Source organism: Ranitomeya imitator, chromosome 4 (genome assembly GCF_032444005.1).
Source record: "Ranitomeya imitator isolate aRanImi1 chromosome 4, aRanImi1.pri, whole genome shotgun sequence".
NCBI classification, from domain to species: domain Eukaryota; kingdom Metazoa; phylum Chordata; class Amphibia; order Anura; family Dendrobatidae; genus Ranitomeya; species Ranitomeya imitator.
The window spans coordinates 255,509,316-255,534,537 of NC_091285.1; the positions used below are offsets into that span (position 1 = coordinate 255,509,316).

Here is a 25,222-nt window from a genome sequence, read left to right on the forward strand (position 1 = left end):
GGACTACTACTGTCCCATCATTGGCTAATGTGTCAATCACTGTCACTGTTGCAGGCATTGTCCGATGGCACAGACCCCGGGCAGCCCACACAGAGCCCTGGCAGGCTGCAGAGCCCCAGCAGCCCGCACAGAGCCCCGGCACACACACACAGAGCCCCGGTACACACACACAGAAACCAGGCAGGCCGCACAGAGCCCCCGGCAAGCCCACACAGAGCCCCCAGCAAGCCCACACAGAGCCCCCAGCAGGCCCGCACAGAGCCCCAATAAGCCCACACAGAGCCCCGGTAAGCCCACACAGAGCCCCGGCAGGCCGCACAGAACCCCGGCAGGCACGCACAGAGCCCCAGCAGTCCACTCAGAGCCCCCGCAGGTCGCACAGAGTTCCGGCAGGCATGCACAGAGCCCCGGCAGCCCGCACAGAGCCCCGGCAGCCCACACAGAGCTCTGGCAGGCATGCACAGACCCCCACGGTCACGCACAGACCCTGCCCACACACACATGCAGTCTCCGCCCACGCACCACCCACACTCCATTATAGTGCATCATTGCACTATAGGAACTTCCGATTCCGGTATCCGATATCGCAAAATTATCGGAAGTCAGTATCGGAATTCCGATACAGCGAATATCGGCCGATACCCGATATTTGCAGTATCGGAATGCTCAACACTAATTGTGATACGTCATATGAATGTTGAGTAAAAATATTTGTAATACTTATATACATTTTGACAATATCTTGTTTTTTATTGCTTTGCTTGGTGTATTGACCAACTGGCAAAATGTGAATCAGGCCAAAACACTGTGGATGATGGAACTAGGGCGACAAACTTTACAAGAGAAAAATATAACACGATATTCTAAGAGGCTGATTTGTCAAAATGTGCCATATCTGGACAGTCTAATGAAGCAAGTCTAGAAAGTAACACAGCTTGAAGTCATAGTTTCTCAAACAGCAAAAAATATCACCTTTTGATTAACCAACATTATGTGTTAGACCAATATAACATATGTAAATAAAAAGATATTGGAAATTTAAAAAAAAAACGATAATGGAGGAAAAAAACAACAACATAGAATCCCTAAGTCAAAAAGCTTGTAGATTTCTGATTTATCTGTTGCCTTTGATATTGACTTATTTCTCATTAACAAACAATAATGAATGCAGAAAATAACAAGTCAATTGTATGTACCGCAACCTTTGATATGAATGCAGCTGAGAACAACTAACTTACATTAGATCACAGGAAAAAACTGTTTTCTTTAATCCCCTTACTATATACTAGAGGTGTATATTTTGTACTGCTTAATTTTTTAAATTGAACAATATTCTTTCATATTAAATAATACTTTATGAATCTACCACTAGGTAGTTTGATATGCCTTACCTCTTCTTTTTCAGCACTAATAAGATCTCGCCATTCTTCTGTCACATGACCGAAGTCAACAGTGTTCATGGGCACCTTTACCTCTCCAATGACGTCATGCTTAGAAAAGCGATCAAAATCGTAAACATTCATCACTAATGTCTTCCCTCCTAATTCTGCATAGGGCACCTGTGAAAAACAAAACAAATATTGTTGATTGGTGATATAATACTATACATATGTAGGTAGACCAATATACATTATTTTTACAATACACCCAACATATATCGAACCTCTTTGGTACTTATTTTAATAGTTGAAATGCTGTGTTAGGGCTAGCGGAATGCATCGAGTATAGATAGGTAGCTACAAGGTGCGTTCGCAGCACCGTCCAACGTGCAGAGATATCTGCTGCAAAGTAAGGGCGGATAACCTCTGAGCCCTCACGTTGGTTAAGCTTCACCCCGTGTGAACTGGAAGCAATCTCTGTTGACTCACAGAGTCGCACTGTACACAGAACTATTACCCTAACTAAGGGTTGTGCTTCCTCTGGAACTCTTCTGTGCTAACCGCAAACATGAAGGAACCAGATGCTAAGCCAAGGCTAATTGCCCCCTCTGACGCTAGCTGCCTGCCTGAGTGTACAGTCCCAAAGCTACAGCCTCAAACCACATATGTACATAGTGGTATAGTATCCACTGGCATAAGCCAAACACATTTGATACTAGCACATGGCCGTGCGGCCATGCAAAGCTTTTATAGTTGCAGCTCTTCAGGACCTTCCTGGTGGACCAATGGGAGCTGCTACAGGATCTGAGCGTGTGACCCCCGACCTGCAATGAGAGGTCCTCCCGTGAGCATGCTCAGTGCGTGAAAAGCAGGACTTAGTCCCAGAAAAGCCTGCTTGCCGCTGACCAGTGCTTGCTACAAAGGCAGAGCCTGGAAAGGCAGCAGTAACCATTTGCACAGTATCAGGCTGAGTCAGACGCTGGGACCGACGTCTCCGCTGAGCAGGCTCCACTGTGGCTGGGGGAGAATGGGAGGCTGCAGCAGACATGGTTTGAGATTCCTCCTGTGCAGCGGCGGGAACTCGACACCTAACATGCTGCATCTTACATTGTTGGCGTGTGACATTTCAGCCTTTAAAAACAATACTTCAGTGTTTGAGGCCAAGGCCTGTAATAATAAGGCCTTGACAACTGTTCTATGCAAAAATAAATGTAAGCAAAACAAGTTGTACCATCTCAACAACTACATTCAATATGACTTATTAAGGGGTGTATCTAGAAGAGGGGCATATTCCCCAGTTGCAGCCAGTGGGGGGGGGGCTTTGTCAGGCCATGTGATGTGATGATCCAAGGTGTCTCTCTGGCGACAGCATTTTGCTGCCCCCGGGAGATGGAGTTACCAGTTCACTGAGCTGGCTGTCAAGTTGACAGCTGGCTCAGACAAGATATTACATGACGACTCCTAGCTTTCAATTGCATTTCCGTCTCTCCTGTTCCAGGTGCTGTAAAACCTAGATCTGCTTTTGCCTCATCAAGGCTTTCAAATTTCATAGATGGGAAATTGCGAACAGTAGCTTCAACTTGGACTACAATTATACTGGAAATGGTGCCGCATAGTGGTACCTTCACCGGCAGTGGTTCCTGCACAGCAAATGGACAGCTGAATGGTAGCTTTAGATTTTGATAAGCAATTTGATAAGTGCTTGAGTCAAAGTACTGAACATATCTTCAATAGAAATGTCTATCTTAATACACAAATAAAATAGGACGCTAGAGCAGAACTGTATGTGCAACAAGGGTACAAAGACATGGAGAACAGTGTAGACAAAGTGTGTAGGAGATAAAACAGGACTCCAGTAGTGAGCATAAGATTCATTCACCCATGCTCAAACTTTGATAAAACACCAATTAAGACCTTAATGACTGGTATGCTTTACTTAAAGAGATTGATCAGTACTTTGTTACTTAGGTTAGGCTATCAGTATATGATTGGGTGTCACACAGCCACTGATCAGATAACGATAGTATATCCTATGGATATATCAATAAAAAAGTAGTGGCTAACCCATGTAGTCATTTGATATTTGTTTGAGAATTTTTTTCTATACATTGCTACTTTTTTGTATTAAATTGCTAATTGACTTGCAATATAATCGCTCTCTCTAGGCAGTTTTCACAGAATTTTTTTTCTGGAAGCCCCACCAATAGGACCATAGAGAACAGCTGACTATAAAAGCTATTGGCAAGATAATAGTTATCTGAAAGTTAATTCTCAATGTCAATTGTCTATATGTGTCTAAAATGACAACATTGTAATTTTTCAAGTATTATCATGCTTGCATTCACATCTAATAAGCTCTTTTTATTTTAAAGTCTTTGCATAAATAAGCTGCTAAGCTAGTAGGGCTAGCTTCCAAAACCCAATCCAAAAATCAATAAAAAGATGGCTGTGACGAATACACAATGTACTAGTACACTGGGTTTTGGATATGAGCAGCTCCTGGATTGCAGAGGATCTTGGCTCCTGAGCTTATTTTTGATTTACTTGTGATACACTTTTTGTTTCATAGATTTTCAGCTTTAATGAATTGTTACACATAATTACATTGCTTTTGTAGAGTCAAAGTTAGAATAGGGGTCGAAGAAGTGAAGCTTATTTGCATGGAAAAATGCTTAAAGCAAACATTATCAAAGCTTCAGCATCAACAACAATGCTGAGGAAATTAATACAATTTTTTTTTGCCAAATTACACAGACCTATTGTACTTCTTGAGGTTATCTAGTAACAAGAAATCTAGCTAGGGCACCTCATTTGCATGCATAATATTTTGATAGAGAAATAAAATTGATTGTGTAGTTACATTGCAGTATGTATGTGAGATATTTTTCTTAACAAGCACTCCTTATATACAAATCTGACCATTTATATCAATTTTACTACTGACTGTTTTGAAGACCATACTGTAGATGTTCCATTTTTTAACTTGAATAGCAATTTAAGTATACCATATTGAATATGATGATTCTATGTTTCTGATGTTAACTGCACCAGATGAATATCAAGATGCAGAAAACTGCAGGGCAGGATGGCGGCTCAGTGGTTAGCACTGTAGCCTTGCAGCTCTGGGCTCATAGGTTCAAATCCCGCCAAGAACAATGTAAAATGTGTGTATGTTCTCCCTGTGTTTGCATAGGTTTCTTCCTACACTCCAAATACATTTAGATTGTGAGGGACAGTGATGATGAAGTATGTGCAAATTAATGACAATTAAAATAATTAATAATGACAACAGGGTAGTAGAAAAGTTTATTTAAGAGAGGAATTTAATCATTAATATATGTTATAATATTATTAATATAAGAAAAATTACTTAAAAGAAATAAACTCCACTAGGAGGCTAGCTGCTATCTAGTAGATTGCTATAAATTCACTTACATTATTTATTATTGAAATTATAGAACTATAAGGATCAGCTCAAATTTAAAAATCCAATCATTTGGTAGATTCCATCATTATTAACATGGCGCACAGCACATTTTGTGTTTTAATACAGAACAATATTCCTTATTAATGTCCTGTTTTATTATTATTAGCCTAACCAATGGTAAAACCAATATATAAACTAAGTGCATCCCAGCAACATATTTCACTGCTCCTGCGGCTTCATCGGGGGATGGCACAGAAGTGTGAGATTTACAACTCCCTGATGAAGCTGCTGTAGTGGTGAAACATGTTAAGGAGATTCTCTTAGGCTACTTTCACACTAGCGTTAACTGCAATCCGTCACAATGCGTCGTTTTGCAGAAAAAACGCATCCTGCAAAAGTGTTTGCAGGATGCGTTTTTTCTCCATTGACTAATATTACGCGACGCATTGCGACGGATTGCCACACGTCGCAACCGTCGCGCGACGGTTGCGCCGTGTTTCGGCCGACCGTCGGCCGCAAAAAACGTTCCATGTAACATTTTTTGCAGCCGACGGACCGTCTTTTCCAACCGCGCATGCGCGGCCGGAACTCCTCCCCCACCTCCCCGCACCTCACAATGGGGCAGCAGATGCGCTGAAAAGCAGCATCCGCTGCACCCGTTGTGCGGCGGAGGCAACGCTAGCGTCGGTAACCTCGGCCCGACGCACTGCGACGGGCCGGGCCCGACGCTAGTGTGAAAGAAGCCTTAGTGTGTTTTGGTTAGGCTGTTAATAATAACAAAACATTAATCCGGAATATTCTTCTGTATTAAATTATGCACATAATGATGTGTGTGTCAATGGAGAACATAAGGCAGCTGACCTTGGGAATATAAAAACACAGAAACTCTAATTACGATTATATACAAATGGATGAGTAATCTAATCTGTACAACGATTTGATAATGTATTGCGTTTGACTACATTTAGAGAGTACATTAAATAAAATGAATCCTTAGAACCCCATTAGCATGCTACATGTCTAAAGAGAATGTATTCCTTTGCTTTTCTTTTTAACTGCATAGGAAAACATAATTTGCTGCTGCACAGGAGCATTCAAAAAATGTATACTATGCATTATTTTTATGTTACAGTTAGAACCAATTGCCAACATATACAGAAGTATATAGAAGTTTGTGAACATTGTTTTAAGGCTTCAAACCTTCAGATATTGTATTAAGGTTCAGCAAATCAGGGATTGTACATAAATATAATACTCTCATGCAGATAACTTCAAACACATAGTGAAATATAGTTAATTAATGCCATGTGTCACCAGCTTGGAGTCGTTGGCTATATTTATTTGTATTGTATCACAAGTGTGACAGGAATTCTACATGTGCAAATAGGCTCCTCAGTAGCAGTCAAAATCTAACATGAATTGGTTTCCCTTGTCATCTAAAGTTATGTGGCTAGGTCTTGTAAAGGGTTAATATTGACTTTCAGGATTGTTATTGATGAAAGGCACACACCCCAAAAATGTGTCTGCAAACTAAATTTCTGATTCGCCTTCTTAACATAAGTCATGTGACAAGACCATTCCAATAGGTGGCACAAGAGTTCCAGTCCTTTTCCTTTTGGAGGAGGAAAATTGCATATTTAATTTCTCACTGGAGCAATGCATGGCTTATAAGTATCCTTACACTGATTTAACACTCTTCTCAAAGAAAAACTTCACCGATAGGAATCTTTCATAAATTTACTTACACAGGTGATAGAATTTAGTCGAAAGGAAAAATAGTACATAATCAATATCTCATCAATAAAATGTTGGCCTCTGACTTCTGGATGTGCTTTTTTCAAGTCTACTTCAAAAAGGTCACCACTTAACATTGTCACATTATTTAATTATTTACTGACAAAGATATAAACTTAAGCGACACAAATATCAATCTATATATATAGTCGTCTAAGGGGCACTTCAATCTGATTGTCTGTGTGTCTGTCACGGAAATCCCGCGTTGCTGGGATTATATTATCAGCGACGGCCACAGCCCGGCCGAGAATTAGTCCCTCCCTACTTCCGTCCAGTCAGTGCCTGGAGCCCGCGCCATACTCCCCTCCAGTCAGCGCTCACACAGGGTTAATGGCAGCATTAACGGGCCGCGTTATGCCGCGGTGTAACGCACTACGTTAACGCTGCTATTAACCCTGTGTGACCAACTTTTTACTATTGATGCAGCCTATGCAGCATCAATAGTAAAAAAATCTAATGTTAAAAATAATAAAAAAACAAAAAACCTGCTATTCTCACCTTCCGTCGTCCGCCGATGCAAGTGCGGCTGCCGCCAGCTTCCGTTCCCAGAGATGCATTGCGAATTTACCCAGAAGACTTAGTGATCTCGCGAGACCACTAAGTCATCTGGGTAATTTCGCAATGCATCTCTGGGAACGGAAGTTGGCGGCAGCCGCACACGCATCAGGACAGCTTCGCTGGATGCCGGAGGGTGAGTATATAACTTTTTTATTTTAATTATTTTTTATAGCAGGGATATGGTGCCCTCACTGCTATATACTACGTGGGCTGTGTTATATACTGCGTGGGCTGTGCTATATATTATGTGGGCTGTGTTATATACTGTGTGGCTGCTATATACTACATGGGCAGTGTTATATACTGCGTGGCAGTGTTATATACTGCGTGGCAGTGTTATATACTGCATGGCCACTGTTATAAACTGTGTGGCCACTGTTATATACTGCGTGGCTGCAATATACTACGTGGGCAGTGTTATATACTACGTGGGTTGTGTTATATACTGCATGGGCTGTGTTATATACTGCAAGGCCACTGTTATATACTGCATGGCCTGTGTTATATACTGCATGGGCTGTGTTATATACTGCATGGCTGTGTTATATACTGCATGGCTGTGTTATATACTGTGTGGCTGTGTTATATATTGTGTGGCCTGTGTTATATACTGCGTGGGCTGTGTTATATATTGCGTGGGCTGTGTTATATACTGTATGGGTTGTGTTATATACTGCGTGTGCTGTGTTATATACTGCGTGGGCTTTGTTATATACTGCATGCCCTGTGTTATATACTGCGTGCCCTGTGCTATACATTATGTGGGCTGTGTTATATACTACGTGGATGTGTTATATACTGCCTGGCTGCTATATACTACGTGGCTCCTATATACTACGTGGCTCTTATACACTATGTGGCCTGTGCTATATACTATGTGGCTGCTATATACATACATACATATTCTAGAATACCCAATGCGTTACAATCAGGCTAACATCTAGTCTATTTATATAATTGTCTAAGGGGTACTTCTGTCTGTTTGTCTGTAACTTCTGTCTGTCTGTCGCGGAATTCCCGGGTCGCTGATTGGTCGCGGCCGGCCGTGACCAATCAGCAATATTGGGGCGGGATTTAAACGCCGCTTCACTTTTTACTATTGATGATGCCTATGCAGCATCAATAGTAAAAACATATAATGTTAAAAATAATTTAAAAAAAAACATTATATTCTCACCTTCTGGCATCAGCGGCAGCCTTTCCCGCTCCTCGCGATGCTCCGGTCCCAAGAATGCATTGCGGCAATGACTCGAGACCACATAGCGGTCTCGCAAGACCGCTATATGATCACAGGTTATTGCCGCAAGGCATTACTGGGAATGGAGCATAGCGAGGAGCATTGCTAAAGGCCTGGGCTCGATCCGGAGGCCGCCGGAAGGTGAGTATATAACTATTTTTTATTTGAATTGCTTTTTTAACAGGGATATGGTGCCCACACTGCTATATACTATGTGGGCTGTGTTATATACTACGTGGGCTGTGTTATATACTGCGTGGGCTGTTATATACTGCGCGGGCTGTGTTATATACTGCGTGGGCTGTGTTATATACTACATCGCTGTGCTATATACTACATGGGCTGTGTTATATACTGCGTGGCTGTGCAATATACTACATGGGCTGTTATATACTGCATGGGCTGTGTTATATACTGCGTGGGCTGTGTTATATACTATATTTCTGTGCTATATACTATGTGGGGTGTGTTATATACTGCGTGCTGTGCTATATACTACGTGGGCTGTGTTATGTACTGCGTGGGCTGTTGTATATACTACGTGGGCTGTGTTATAGACTGTGTGGACTGTGTTATGTACTATGTTGCTGTGCTATATACTACGTAGGCTGTGCTATGTACTACATAGCTGTTCTATTTACTATGTGGCTGTGCTATATACTACATCGCTGTTTTATACTACGTGGGCTGTGCTATATACTACATCACTGTACTAGCTACCATGTAGGGTGTGCTATATACTATGTCGCTGTGCTATACACTACGTGGGCTGTGTTAATTACTGCATGGGCTGTGCTATATACTATGTGGGCAGTGCTATATACTGCATGGGCTGTGTTATATACTGCGTGTGCTGTGCTTTATACTACGTGGGCTGTGCTATATACTGTGTAGATAAGTATAATTTCACCGCACACTCTAATGAGAACGTATAAATTGCTTATATATTTATTAACAGTAAACTTATATAGAGGAGCAAAACAGAGACACAAAGTCTGGAAGCGATAAGTACAGACGTTTCGGCTCCACCAGAGCCTTACTCATTGTATCGCTGTAAAATAAAAGACGTAAATCAAAAAATAATACATGGAATAATAAACTGAAAATACACGGTAAAAATCTCAAGTGATACTAAAGTAAAAAAGAACTAAGCATCGTGGGGAAAGTAAATATGTACAAAATATACAGTAATAGTCTACAAGTATCGCTATCCCTAGGGGTATATACATTTTGGATCACACATATTACCTTTTCCATAGAAATATGCAGCGTATAGGGTAGAGATCCCACAGTGCCCAGATAAGGCTGTAAGGAATAGCATCGCAGTTAATAACCATATCAAGTTCTCTATGTCAGGGAAAAGACAATGCAATAGGATGGTGATGTACCTATATATGTAGCGCTGCCCACAGAGTGCTCCTAGTATGCTAGTGGTGTGTTTATGCAGAAGTATTAGTCCCACAATAACGCAGTGGTCTGCAGAGAAAAGAGAGGACCCATGAAGGAAAGAATGTCATGTAAGGGCCATAAGGGCGGCGCAGCCAGTGCCGTGCATGGAAGCAGTTACCTGGTATAGTGGAGGGGATAAGCGGCGCTCCCGCGCCTTGCTCACAGCGGCGTGTCTGCTGTAGTAGAGCAGCAGACACGCCGCTGTGAGCAAGGCGCGGGAGCGCCGCTTATCCCCTCCACTATACCAGGTAACTGCTTCCATGCACGGCACTGGCTGCGCCGCCCTTATGGCCCTTACATGACATTCTTTCCTTCATGGGTCCTCTCTTTTCTCTGCAGACCACTGCGTTATTGTGGGACTAATACTTCTGCATAAACACACCACTAGCATACTAGGAGCACTCTGTGGGCAGCGCTACATATATAGGTACATCACCATCCTATTGCATTGTCTTTTCCCTGACATAGAGAACTTGATATGGTTATTAACTGCGATGCTATTCCTTACAGCCTTATCTGGGCACTGTGGGATCTCTACCCTATACGCTGCATATTTCTATGGAAAAGGTAATATGTGTGATCCAAAATGTATATACCCCTAGGGATAGCGATACTTGTAGACTATTACTGTATATTTTGTACATATTTACTTTCCCCACGATGCTTAGTTCTTTTTTACTTTAGTATCACTTGAGATTTTTACCGTGTATTTTCAGTTTATTATTCCATGTATTATTTTTTGATTTACGTCTTTTATTTTACAGCGATACAATGAGTAAGGCTCTGGTGGAGCCGAAACGTCTGTACTTATCGCTTCCAGACTTTGTGTCTCTGTTTTGCTCCTCTATATAAGTTTACTGTTAATAAATATATAAGCAATTTATACGTTCTCATTAGAGTGTGCGGTGAAATTATACTTATCAGTACTTGGGGTCATTGGATCCATTACACCGGCACCTCGCATTCCCGACAGAGTGCACGCTAATTTTGCTTCCTATATACTGTGTAGGCTGTGTTATATACTGCGTTGGCTGTGCTATATTCTACATGGGCTGTGCTACATACTAGATGGCTGTGCAATATACCACGTGGCTGTGTTATATACTACGTAGCTGTGTTATATACTACGTGGCTGTGCTATATACTACGTGGCTGTACTATATACTATGTGGGATGTGTTATATGCGATGTGGGCTGTGAGACTCTTTCGCCCGGGGCCCTCAAAAACCTGGAGCTGTCCCTGGCGTCACTGATTAGTTGCGCCCGGCCAGCCACGAACAATCAGCGACAGATGCAGTCCGCGAATTGTTGCGGGATTTGATCCACACTTTGCTGATTGTTTATGCCCGGCCGGACGAATCCTGTGTATTCATTGCATTATTCTGAAATCTTCATAAACAAACTACATACATATTCTAGAATACCCGATGTGTTGGAATTGTGCCACTAACTAGTAGTAGTAGTTGCTTTTCCTTTCCTAAATTTTAAAATTCATAAAGTTATTTCAATATTTTTTCTATTAAAGGGAATCTGTAATCACATTTGTTCTATTTAAACTATTAATATGGGCGTACAGATTATAGAATGCTGAAAAAAGTCCAACCTGTATGTCTCATTTCAGATGCCTTGTCAATAAATCAACTTTTATCTCTTAATATAAATGACCTCCTCCAGGCTCTGGCGAGGATGCTGCCTGAAAGAAAACTCTGCCTCCAGAGCTTGTTTTACATGACTGCCTCCAGAGCTTGTTTTACATGACGGCGAGTTACCGATGTGATATGTTATGGCCACTCTCTGCTTTGCTGATCTCACTGCAGAGCTGTGTGTGATTATAACTGACACCTGCCGGTTCTGCTATGCTTCAGCTTCCATCTCACAGGCAGAAAGGGTGGCAATATTGTTGCAATACAGCTGAGCTCAAGAACTGCAAAAATGTGTTTGCAAGAATACACTTCTCCTGTTCTGTGTTAGTTACTTGTTCCACACTGATAACTCCCCCTTCATGTAAAATAATCTCTGGAGGCAGAGTAATCTTCAAAGCAACATCCTCCCCATTGTCTGGAAGAGGTCATTTGTATATAAGAAAAATGTGGATTTCTCTTGAAAAAGACATCGGATCGCAGATATCAAGGCATCATTTTTTTCAGCTTCCTATGACCTACACGTCCATATAGATGGTTTAGCAAGGTTGATCCTACTGACAGATTCCCTTTAATTAATCTGAATTTGTTAATTTAATAGGATTTATGCTCAACTTACATTAGTTTCTGTACTGAAATGTGCATTTACTGTAAGTTGGAAAATGTTGTTAATATTGATTGTGCTATATCTGATGATATCATTGCAGCTATTGGAATGACTCATTTATAATAACTCATCTTCAAACTGCAGATCTAACAATAATAATTTGCTATTATATTTATGTTTTTGTAATGTTTTGGCTGTCATCCATGTTTTTCTTCTAGATTGCAAAGCTGAGAAAACTGTATATCTAAATGAACAATTACTAAATGAACAGTTAAAATATGCAACAGTCAAATGCTCAATAATGAGATTTCCCTTTAGAAAGGGCACACAAATTGATATACTGTTGAGTCCTGGCAAAGTTATCAAGAATTCCAGCTAGGTGGGAAAAAGCAATCACTCAGATTTCCATTCAAAAAATGTTTCTCAAAAGGAAACATTGTCTATTTTTTTTTCAAATGCCTACTAAGTTTTTTCTTTCGTAAAACTTATTGAATTAGTTAATTGAACATCTATATTCTAACTCTTTATATTCTGAACCGGACACATTTGTGCATATTATTGTCATTAAGGCACCATAATGATTTTACTTTTACTGAGGGATAATGGATTCAGTTTGTATAACTCTGATGTATGGACAAAAATAAATCTATATGCTGATAACATACATCTGCAGACCTCTAATTTCACTCATAGACACAGATTTTTTTTAATGGAAATTGTCATATTTTCAATTATATCCTACAGTGTGACTGAACCAAGTGAGAATGCAGAAATTGTGGGGACCCTGTGGGTTCTTTGCAAACAATCTTGCATGAAACCAAATAGAAAAGATATTCAGCTGCTCCCTGTCAACAGAGCAGCAGTTTCTCTACCTGTTGACGTTGCAGGACTACTGGCGTTGATTGACAGCCGACTTCCCTAATTAGGCAGCAGAGGGACGGCCCTCAATCAGCATGATGCCAGTAGTCCCGCCCTGTCAACAGGAAGAGAAACTGCTGCTCTATTGATGTGACATCAGCAAAAGTCTGTGACCGCTGTGTGCTGGTGGAGAATGGCGCTGGGCAGAGCAGGTAGGTAGCAATTATCTGCTTTTACTGATTATTTGTTTGCCAATTAACACTTGAAATCATATTGAAACGTTCAGCAAAACATTTCAGGGTTATACAGTTAACAAAGTCAAAAATTAAAAGTTGTCTGCTATAATAAGCTGACATTTTGAACAGTAAATGTATTGCAGGTCATTCTTTTCGCGCAAAATAAGCTAAATGTCAGTGTCAAAATGGCTGTTTTTTAAATGATGAGCACTAAATCCTGAATTATTTGATGAAATACATCTTTCTTTTCAGCACATATTTGGAATTAATTAATTTACAATACTAATTTAAGTCAAATAATAAATATATTTTGGAAAATGTATTATATCTGAAATGTGTTAATCTAAAAAATGTAATAGTCTTGCAAGATCTTAAGCAGAGATATCCAAATATGAAACTGATTCTAAATGCATAGTTTTTGTAACAGTTCCAATTATCCCTTTGTTCCCTGAAGATTGTCCATCCTTTTAAGCTAGACTTATAAACTTTTCCATGACTACATGGAAATCTAGGATACCTATTATTTCAGAACAAGTAAAAATGTATTTTAAAGGGGCTGTCCAGAACATTCGATTTTTCCTATGGGTTTAAAAATTAACAGGCTAACAGAGACAATTACCTGACTATTCAGTCCGGTCATTAACCACTCCTGCTGGCGATTCAGCTGCTCCACATGAACAGAGCAGCTCTTCTTCTGCTTGTCTGCCCCATTGAAAGGGAATGACTGATGATGTCATGCTGATTGACAGTCACCTCCCGGTAGTAAGGCAGCAGGGAGCCAGCTGTCAAACAGCATGATGTTGGCAGTCTCAAGTTGTCAACAGAGCAGAGCGGATGAAAAACCGCTACTTTGTTAGTATGACTTACATGGATGCTGCTGAATCAGTGGCAGGAGCAGTCTGTGACCTCGCTATGCTGGCAGAGACAGTTTTCGGGCACAACAGGCAGATAGTGAAAAAACTTAATGGTCCTGTATAACCCCTTCAAGGTATTTACTGTATATTGTTAAAATGCTTCTATCTAACAACTTGGATATTTCTAGCAAAAACTAAAACTGCACAAGCTGCATTCATCTTGTAACAGTAGTAATTCTATACATTTCATAAAACAGATAGTACCAAAGGCTTAGAATCTCATCACTGTGCAAATCCTATTGCTAACAGCTTCAGGCTCTCTTAATAGCATGGAAAATTCTTCCAACATAAAGCCCAGACGTGTCAAATTGCACAGCAAACAATTGCAAATAACTACCATTGACTCATATTGTACAAATCCTCAATTATATATAATTGTTTTGGGGGTCATGGTCAATTATACTTTTCAGGAGAGTTACAAAAGAGGTATGCTAATGTATATCAGTCAAATGTATGCCACAAAACACTTATTTCATTTGGCACCAGTCAGTTATAGAAAAGGATACATTTTTGCACACAATGGGAGGATTTTTTGTTTTTTGATGAGGGAGCACTAAAATGTTCAAGTGCTCATTACTCGAATTGAGCAGATTGGGCGCTTTGACCCACTCAACTCAAGTAACAACTATAATTGAAGTCAAGGGGAATCTAGAGCATTTTTCCAGGAGACTCTAGCAGGAGTGTTGGAGGGGCAGGAAAATCACTGAAATGGATGGAAACAATGTTGAAATGTAATGGGAAGAGCGTGGGGAAGATGCCTGGACGCATCTCTGCCTCAAAGATCACTGCTGGGAAGTAAATTAATAAATAATTTAAAAATGACAGTAGTTTCTGGCAGTGGCTGTTGCAATGGAGTTTCAATTTCTGAGAGAAGCTCCATAGATTTTGGACGCAGTCAGGGATTGTCGTGAGACATTTATGTGGACTATGGTGGGCTGGCAGGTTTTTGGATTTTAATAAATTGGTGAACGAGGGAAATTGTCATGGAGTGAATTTTTAAATAAAGGTTTTCTGTGTGTGTTTATTTCTTTTTACTACTGGGTTAGTAATGGGGGTGTTTGAATGACACCTCTCCATTACTAAAACCAGGGCTTGATGTCACCCAGCTGCTGACATCAATCCCAAAAACTTTGCCTTGATTGCCACTGCACTAGCGCAACAAGGAAGAGTTGAGCACATCTTATATAATGCATCACTTCTGGGGCAGCTGTGGGCTGGTATTTTGTTGGGAAGGGGCCAAAATCCATAGGTCTTCCTTTACTTTGACTGGTTATCACAATATTTTTCATTTATTTAATAAATAAATTATTTAAAAAAGAAAGATGCTTGTTTGGCCCTTCGAAGTCTAAAATTACAATCCCGCAGCCACCCCAGAATTGGCGCATACATTAGTTTTGCCAAATCAGGCACTTTGCACTGGTTCTTCCCAATAGCCCTGGTGTGGTGGCATTTGGAGTATTATTGTTGGGGTTGATGTCAGCTGTGTAATGTCAGCTGGCATCAAGCCCAGAGGTTAGTAATGGAAAGGCATCTAACAGACACCCCCATTACTAGCCCAATAAGTAAATAGAGAAAAAAAACACACATAAAAAATAATTTATTTGAACAAAGACTCTCTCACACTATCCCTTGTTCACCAATTTATTAAAAAAATGTTCCCACAAAGCTCTTCTGCCATAATGTACGTTCCTCAATGTCTCAGGCATCTGTGAATAGCAGTAAAGTGCTGCTTTTACAAGCAACGGGTAGAGACATCTCTCATCAGAGACTCTGGCTCTCATTGAGTGAAGCTTTGAGCCAGTGGCGCTGATGAGCGTTGTCCTCACTACATGGGGCCTGTGAAAAACAGCATTTTACTGCTACTCACATACACCGGAGACATTGGGGATCGGGGATTGCAGCAGAGGAACATTTTTTTTTTTAAATCGGAGAACGAAGAATAGTATTGGGGAGTCTTTAACCAAATAAAGTATTTTTTCTGCGTGTGTCTGTTTTTTGGATCACTGGGTTACTATTGGGAGTATCTGACATATGTCTCTCCATCAATAACCCCTGGGCTTGATGCCGACTGACTACACAGCTAACATCAACTCCAAACAATATTACCCCAATTGCCACCTCAGCAGAACAATCAAGAAGAGCAAGGCAAAGTGCCAAAATTGCTTCATCTAATATGATGCACCAATTCTGGGGCATCTGTGGACTGGTATTTTAGGCTGGGAAGGGGCCAATAACCAGGGACCTTCCCAGCCTGATAATATAAGCCCACAGCTGTCTGATTTACTTTGGCTAGTTATCAAAAATAGGACATAATTTTTTTTTAAAAGTATGATTATTACAACTGTCACTGAACTGCTTACTGAGAACAGAGTGCTAAACATCACATCACCGGGTCTTATATAAGATGCGACCGGCCATTCACAGTAATGCCAGTAGCCAACATGGCAACAGCATTACTGTGCGTGGTTTGCAATCCGCACATGTTTATTGGCTGTCTAACAGTAGCAAAACATGCTGGTTGGGGACTCAACCATTGTGCCTGAGCACCTGCGATACTCTGATACTTTAGTTGGCTATTTTCTGATATTTTCCTTTTGTTCTTAATGCTTCCAATGAATCCATAGGAGATTGAGTTTCTCTACTCCTAAAATATGTCTAACCAGCCAGTTGCAGGAAAGGACATTTGTGAAATTGTAAGGTATTTTAGTAACACGTGTAAGGGTCAAAGCAGGTAATATTCCTTAGTTGACACTTCGTAAGTTTATTAGAGCCTCTAAGGATATCTCAAAGCCCCTAGTGTATTATTTGTAGCTTTAGGAATGATTACAATTTGCAGAATGTGTACTTTTTCATCCATGCCGTTAATGCTACAGGCAGAACAGACGATGGAGGAGAGTTCACTGCACTTTGGAGCTGTAATACATTTTAGACTTAGTCTGGTGCGCAGTTATGTAGCCAGTGAATGTCAACATGGCTGCATCTGATGTACTCTGTCCTTAAGGCAGGCAACTTTGCATTCGTGCTAGAACGCAGCTGCCTCATGACTAGTTATTCTACTGCCGGGTTTTTTCATCATAACAAGAGAGATAAATAAATAATGCCTCAATGCGCTGAGGGCAAGTCACAAATTATCTCCGAAAATTATTAGTTGCTCAGAATAATAATACAATTATTACAGAAACTCAGTAAATATGTATCACTGTTGCTCTTGGCATCCTGTACAAAGCTGATTTTATGGAATTGTATGATTCCCAAGGGCTAATTACTGATATGACAGATGGAAAGGAAGACAAGAAATATGAAGAGAGAAGAGTCAAGTCACGAAAATAACAACTGTAGCGGTATGGAGGTTGAGGCTCAGATCACACGTTTTGAAGGTATCTCCTCCTTTGTTACTAGTCATTCAATCAATTTGTTTGAAGTTTAGCTAAAAATTAAATGGAAAACTGATGGGTTTTTTTAAGTCATTTTTTAAATCTTGGGCCTTACATATGGTTTTAAAGGGAATCCGTGAACAGGTTATTGCTAATCTGAGAGCAGCATAATGTAGAGGTAAAGAGCCAGAATCTGTGTTCAATGGGTCACTTTCTTCACAACTTGCTGACGTTACAATACAATCAGTGTTTTATCTGCAGAAGATTATCACGGCAGGACTGGGTGTCACATGATAGACAGTCCAGCTAATCTATGCCACCCAGCCCACACCACTGAATGACAACATGCTGACAATGTACAGTGTACACAGGAAGCTGCCAATCATCTAATCATGCTACATCTATAGTAGAGAAAACAGGGATTTTATAAAAAACTGCACCGAACAGTATAAATTGCTGTAATCAGGCTTACAGTCTTTACAATCTGATGTTAGATTCCATAGACAAAACCTACTGATAGATTTCCTTTAATCTAATACCTATGGAAGTCTAAAGGTCAACTGTATAGAGTACCTGCAATCTCCATTTTTTTCCTTTTTTTCCATAGACATAGGTAGATTTTTTTTAAATCCACATGAGTTACAACAGCAAAAAATGCTGTGTGCCATCATATGGAATATTACATACTAGATGTTGGCCCGATTCTAACGCATGGGGTATTCTAGAATATGCATGTCCCCGTAGTATATGGACAATGATGATTCCAGAATTCGCGGCAGACTGTGCCCGTCGCTGATTGGTCGAGGCAACCTTTATGACATCATCGTTGCCATGGCAACCATTATGACATCTACATCGATACTGTGCCCGTCGCTGAATCAGAAACGCGGGATGTCTACGTCCTTTATGACATCATCGTCGCTGTGCCCGTCACTGATTGGTCGAGGCCTGGCAGCCTCGACCAATCAGAGACGTGGGATTTCTACATCGATGCTGTGCCGGTCTCTGATTGGTCGAGGCCTGGCGGCCACGACCAATCAGAGACGTGGGATTTCCAGGACAGACAGACAGAAAGACAGACAGACAGACAGATAGATATTCTTTCCAATGTATTGCTTCTGAGGGAGTATACTTCCACAATACTGTGCGTATAGAGGCACTATATGGCGGCACATGGCTTGTCTGGGGCACTATAGCAGAGAAACTTAGGGATTTTGAATACATAGCTCTGTTGGGCTTGAAGACTTAATATCAATGGATCCTTTTCTCTATCGGCCAAACAGCAAAGAAATTTGTTATTGAACGAATATCCCATACAAAGGAATTGGCTCCATTTACAGGGGTGTTCACTGTTCATATATGCACTTTGGAAGTAGTTCATGACCTATACTGTATGTCAAATAGCTCCCGTGTTTACTTGCCATTTAATTCTGCACTTGTGAGCCGTATTACCAGATATTGTACAATACTATAGCTTTTGTATTTTATTATATTGAGTTCACACTATCAACAAACCATATAAAGATCAGATTTGACATTAGATTTGTTTTTAAAAAAGTTACAAATAAATCTTTATTTTCAATCAGTTCTGCATGTCTTGCTATTCAATGAATAAAAACATATTTTCTTTTTTGTTCGTTTGCATTATAGTGAATGGAATATTTTCTTTTTATCATTTGTTAGTTTCTGGTTCATTTTGCATCATCAGATCCATTTTTTCTAGTATAAAGAAATTTTTTTTTTTTTATCATGAATTGAGAAAATGGATTATAATGTATGTCGATATGTTAGCTTTCATTATATACAAATACTTCAAAAATCATTGCCAATCTTAGAAAACATTTTGCCACTTTACGTTGTTTGATAACTAGCAAAATTTGTCATTTGATTACATTTTTAAAGTATTTTCTTTTGCTTACTTCCCACAGAATGACTCCTAACCGGATGCCTTATTTATAATTTTTAGGGTAAAACACTTTTGCGTTCTGTGTGTTATGTATTTTGGATATATGTATGAGAAAGAACCTTTTCAGATCTGAAGTAACATGTAATTATATTCTGTACTAGAATCCTTGGTGATTCAACAGTGACATGTTTATGTGAAATGGTGTAATCCTTTCGGAGACTGCAAAACCCGAGACACATCTGTTATTTTCCTTGCACAGCAGAACCAGAATAAAAGAACTGTGAACTTGAGAACCCAAGTCTTATTGATACGTAAAGGAAAACATAGCGTTTAAAGCAACTGCTGAAATTAAGCGTTCACTTATGTTGATGGTTCTCCTTAACTGCATGAATTAACCCATTTTTATGCTTCAGTAATGCAGCTGAGAATGCTTTACTATCCATCTTTCTGACAGTCATGAAATGGCTTTCTATTATAATTAAACATAACGGGATTAAGGGGGATGGTTTACATCTATGCATGAATGAAACATTTCATATAGAGATAAGTGGGTCTCCTGAGATTTAAATTGGGCAAATCATGAATTATTTGCTCCCAATTGGATGTCCCTTGTTGTTCTTCAGGGTCTCTCCGGGCCTCACAGCATAAAAAATGTCAGATGTTAAAAAAAACCTCCAGAAAATGAATACTCGCCTCTTACCCATGTGTTCCGCAACATCTCTTCTTTTCTCTTTCCCATTGTGTGGTTTCCCTTCGACCTTCTTCACTCCAGGCAGTGGCTCGACTAGGCTTCAGATGTCACAGTGCATGCCTACCATGTTGTCGCTTGTATGATGCATATCATAACATTGTGAATAATAACGTAATAATGCACATAGCCAAAGTGATGGCACAGGCCTCAGACAGTGATGTTGGTCAGAGGCCTTGTCGAGCCAGGAGCCAGAGCCTAGCTTTAAAATGTGCACAGGGGAAGAAGAAACAAAGAGGTGCTGAGGACCAGATGACAGGCTGCAGGGATGGCAGGAAAGGTGAGCAGAAAGATGAGTACTTTTATTCTTTTTTCACTGGTTGATTGGCCTGGCCGCCATTTTGCTGAATTCACATTGAGCAAATTTGAAAAAAATCTGTAGTTTGGAGAATTTGGATTTCTGCACAATTTGAATACAATTCAATTATGCATCAAATTAATTCACTCAACTCTAATTTCAGACATAGTATTATTTGATGAACTGGGTATTCAGCTGAACATTATTTTTTTTTCTTTGGAGATTTCCATGAAACAATTAATTTTGTTCTTTTTACTTTGCTAAAGTATGATCTTTGAATAATACCCGCAAAACAAAAATAGGAAACAAACCAATTAAACTATTTTCTTTAGTGCTGTTCCACAAAATACATTGGCTATATCACTATAAGCCTAAAAAAAATGCAAAACATATAAATCATGGCCACCTTTCTGTACTAGGCATTAAAGAGGTTGTCTGCTACTTTAACATTGATGACTAGGGTTGAGCAAAATGGATCGGACAAATTCAAAAATCGCCAACTTTCGGCAAAGTCGGGTTTCATGAAACCCGACCCGATCCTAGTGTGGGATCGGCCATGAGGTCACCGATCTGTGTGCAAAAGTCGCGTTTCATATTACGCTTTCAGCGCCATTTTTCAGCCAATGAAGGAGGACGCAGAGTGTGGGCAGCGTGATGACATAGGTCTCGGTCCCCACCATCTTAGAGAAGGGCATGACAGTGATTGGCTTGCTTTCTGCGGTGTCATAGGGGCTATAAAGGGGCGTGCACGCCGACCGCCATCTTACTTCTGCCGATCTTAGCATAGGGAGAGGTTGCTGCAGCTTCTTCAGAAGAAGGGATATAGTTAGGGAGGGAAGATTAACCCCGAAACTGCTTGTGCTGTAGCGATTTCCACTGTCCAACCATTTTTTTGCAGGAACAGTAGAGGCTATATTTTTGTGCATCAGCTCTGTAGCTTATTAGGCTGCCTTATAAGGCTCCCTGATAGCTGCATTGCTGTTTGTACGCCGCTGTGTGAACCAACTGCTTTTTTAAAAGCAAAAATCCTGTTGCTCCTTTCTGCACAGTTATCTTGTTTATTTGTCCACACTTTTGTGTGCAGCAGTCTTTTTTATTGCTGCCATACTTTTCCTGAGATCATTGTAGGGAGATTGAAATTGTACTACAGTCCTTGTATTTTTCCATATATCTTCCAGCCACTTTCTGCCACTTACATTGTGTTGTTTTATACACTGGGCCTGAGTTTTGGTTGTTCAGTCTCCCCCCAAAAAAAGTGAGATTCAAATTATCACAAAGTGGATATACTTCAGTCCTGTTAGTTTGTCGTATATCAGCCAGCCACTTTCTGCCACTTACATTGTGTTGTTTTATGCACAGGGCCTGAGTTTTGGTTCAGTCTCCCCCAAAAAAGGGAGATTTAAATTCTCAACAAGTTTATATACACCTTCTACCTTGTTTTACAGTACCATATAACGGTTGTTATTTTGGTTAGATTTTCCAAAAAATGAGGAAGTCTGGTGGAAGAGCCCGTGGGCGGTGGTTGCCAGCTGGTACTGATGGTGGTGGTGGTGCATCTGGTGGTAGTGGCAAAAGCACAATAGCACCTAAGGCTGGAGGTGTTGAGCCAGCGTCATCGTCTGGCTACACAAGGCCTCGAAGGCTCCCTTATCTGGGTGTAGGAAAACAGCTTTTAAAGCCGGAGCAGCAGGAAAAAGTTTTGGCTTTCCTTGCTGACTCAGCCTCTAGCTCTTTCACCTCCTCTTCAGAAAGTTTCAAATATAAAAGCTGTGAGTCGTCAGTGGATGCTCCTGGTCAGGAACAAGACGTTTCCTTGTGTCCTTCACCCAAACCAAAAGTGAAGAATGCGTCAGTCGATACTACAGGTTACTCCATGGAGCTCTTTACACATACCGTGCCTGGGTTAGAAAGGGAAATTGTTAACTGCCCATTACAAGATGAATTGGACATGGAGTGCACTGATGCACAGCCACAGCTAGATTATTATACTGTTCCATTGACTCAGATCACTACATTGCCCTCGCAGTGAACTGAGCCAGAATCTGACCCTGATGAGACTATGGTGCCCCGTCCTGAACGCTATAGCACCTTACACGGTGACACAGAGGAAGGTGCACATAACATTGAAGAGGAGGTGATAGATGACCCAGTTGTTGACCCAGATTGGCAGCCATTGGGGGAAGAGGGTGCCACTGCCAGTAGCTCAGAAGCAGAGGAGGATGAACTGTAGCAGCCAACTACATCTCAACAGCTGTCATCTGGCAGGCCCGTATCAGGCCAAAAATGTTTCTCAAAAACAAAAACAGTTTTAGGACAGCGTGGCCATCCGGTGAAAGTAGCACAGCGTGCAATGCCTGAAAAGGTATTCCATAGTAGGAAGAGTGTAGTGTGGCAATTTTTTAACCAAGATCCGAATGATCAGTCAAAAGTTATCTGTAAGAAATGCTCAAAGACTTTTAGCAGAGGGAAGAATCTTCAAAATTTAAATACAATGTGCATGCTTAGACATTTATCCAGCATGCACTTGCAAGCCTGGACTAACTACCAAACATCCCGTACCATTGGTGCACCTGCTCAGAATGAAGGTAGTCAGCAATGCTACATTGCTTCCCTCGCTGTAAGCCCACCAGTTAGGACACCACCAGCAGCAAATGTGGAGGTATCGTCGCAAGGCCAAAGCAGTCAGGCAATCACAAGGTTATTGCAAAACAAAACCTCGGTGACATTCTAGATGTCATAAAAATGAGGGTGAGGAGCAACTCCCCATACACAGCAGAAACAGAATACCCGCTCCCAGAATCATGCAAAAAAGGAGAAAGCTGGAGCAACTAGGTAAAAAATATATACTTTATTAACAATAATCTCAAGTGAGTACAAAAGTCATAACACCACAATAGTAGAATGTATACAGAACCAGGATAGACACAGATATGCCCAGAAGAGTCCACCATTGCACATGCCCATATAAGTAGATATATAGATCCATTAAGTAAAGTGACAGTGCATATAGTTATATTGCTATGGTAAGATTGCCATCAGTAGTCATATAAAGATCAGTAAAACCGCTGGACAAAAGATCGCCAGGAGGGCAGAGCTTACCGGGGGGCAGAGGTGGGGGACCCAGGGTATAGATGCAGGAGACCCTTTGAGGGTGCACTGGGTTAATGTGGTGGATGCAGGGTCCACAGGGGACAGCCATAGTGGGACAGTTCTGCCTAGCCCACGGTCTAGGAAACAGTTGGCTGTAGGCGTTTGCCACCCCTCCTCCTCTTCCTCCAGAAGCGAAAACTTGTCCACAAAGCGCAGTCACACGACCACTCCATCCGCAGCTGCCAGTGTTGCACACGAGGTGTCCCATTATCGAACAGCTAGTGGTAAGCGTCAGCAGGCTATGTTACAAATGAAGTATTTGGGTGACAACAGACACATCGCGGAAATACTGGCCGAGTACTTTCAGCAACAAACTCAGTCATGGCTGGGCAGTGTACATCTTGAGGCAGGCAAGGTAGTCAGTGATAACGGAAGGAATTTTATGGCTGCCATAGCCCTTTCAGAACTTAAACACATACCTTGCCTGGCTCACACCTTGAACCTGGTGGTGCAGTGCTTCCTCAAGAATTATCCGGAGTTACCAGCCCTGCTCCTGAAGGTGCAAAGACTTTGCTCGCACATCCGCCAGTCGCCCGTACACTCCAGCCGTATGCTGAACCATCAGCGATCGCTGAATCTTCCCCAGCACCGCCTAATAATCGACGTTGCAACAAGGTGGAGCTCCACAGTGCACATGGTTCAGAGGCTGTGCGAACAGAGGCATGTTGTAATTAATTTGTGGGACGATACACATACACGGGCAGGTACTTGGATGGCAGACATGGAGTTGTCTGGTGTGCAGTGGTCGAAGCTACAAGACATCTGTCAAGTCCTTCAGTGTTTTGAGGAATGCACACGGCTGGTAAGTGCAGACGACGCCATCAGAAGTATGTGCATCCCACTAATGCGTCTGCTGATGCAAAGTTTGATGCACATTAACCCTAGAACGCATATTGGGGCCCTTTTAGGCCCCTATGCTTACATTTTAGCTATTATCTGCAAAATTACTTTAGTTATAATTTTAAAACTCCAGGTATTCCTCAAGTATGTCGTTGTTGATAATATCCAGTTGTTCATATTATTTTTTTCATAGGCATTATGGTGTAACAATGCTTGTTTGGTGAAAACTACTTCTGTACGAATTGGGGGCCTTTTAGGCCCCTGCTATTTTTGTCATGTTCTTAGTAGTGTTTGTGTCTCAAGTTAGTTTATTTGTACTCAGTAATGCTGGTGGAGGGTCCAGGGTGTGGATAATAACATGTGAGGATGTCATGTGATTTTTGGAGGGAGTGATAAGGCCATGACATCACCTCAGGTCCTTCGGAACACAGTAATGAGCTGTGTATAGAGTACTGAGGACAGTATACACTGTGAGCTAATTGCTGAAGGACCTGTGATAAGATAAGCTGTAGAGAGGAAATCTGATTCATTTTCAGTTTCTGTTTCTAAAAAGCTTGCAAAGGCTGGAGCTTGTGAGCCACAAAAATTCAGAGAATTGTACACCACCTAAAAGTATAAAAGGTAAGAGCTGCTGAGGGTGAGAGGAAGAAGGGGGGACATTACACTTACAGTGTGTCACACACAAGCAAAGAGTGGACAACCCTGATTCTGTTCATTGTTTTTTCTTTTAGTTTGCTAACATCTAGTCAGCAATGGCACACTCTTCCTCCAAGTGTCTGACTGACCAAGAGATTGAAGCGATTATGT

The 25,222-nt window shown here is 41.0% G+C and overlaps 1 protein-coding gene across 15 annotated transcripts in view; it reads right to left on the reverse strand.

The window, feature by feature from the left end:
• Window positions 1-25,222, reverse strand: part of LOC138675902 (synaptotagmin-1) — a 1,081,934-nt gene that overhangs the window by 234,297 nt on the left and 822,415 nt on the right. For all 15 annotated transcript variants that reach the window (XM_069764529.1, XM_069764520.1, XM_069764525.1 and 12 more), the window contains one exon: window positions 1,392-1,559. In XM_069764529.1, coding sequence (XP_069620630.1) covers window positions 1,392-1,559 — 168 coding nt within the window. The remainder of the gene's footprint in view (window positions 1-1,391; window positions 1,560-25,222) is intronic.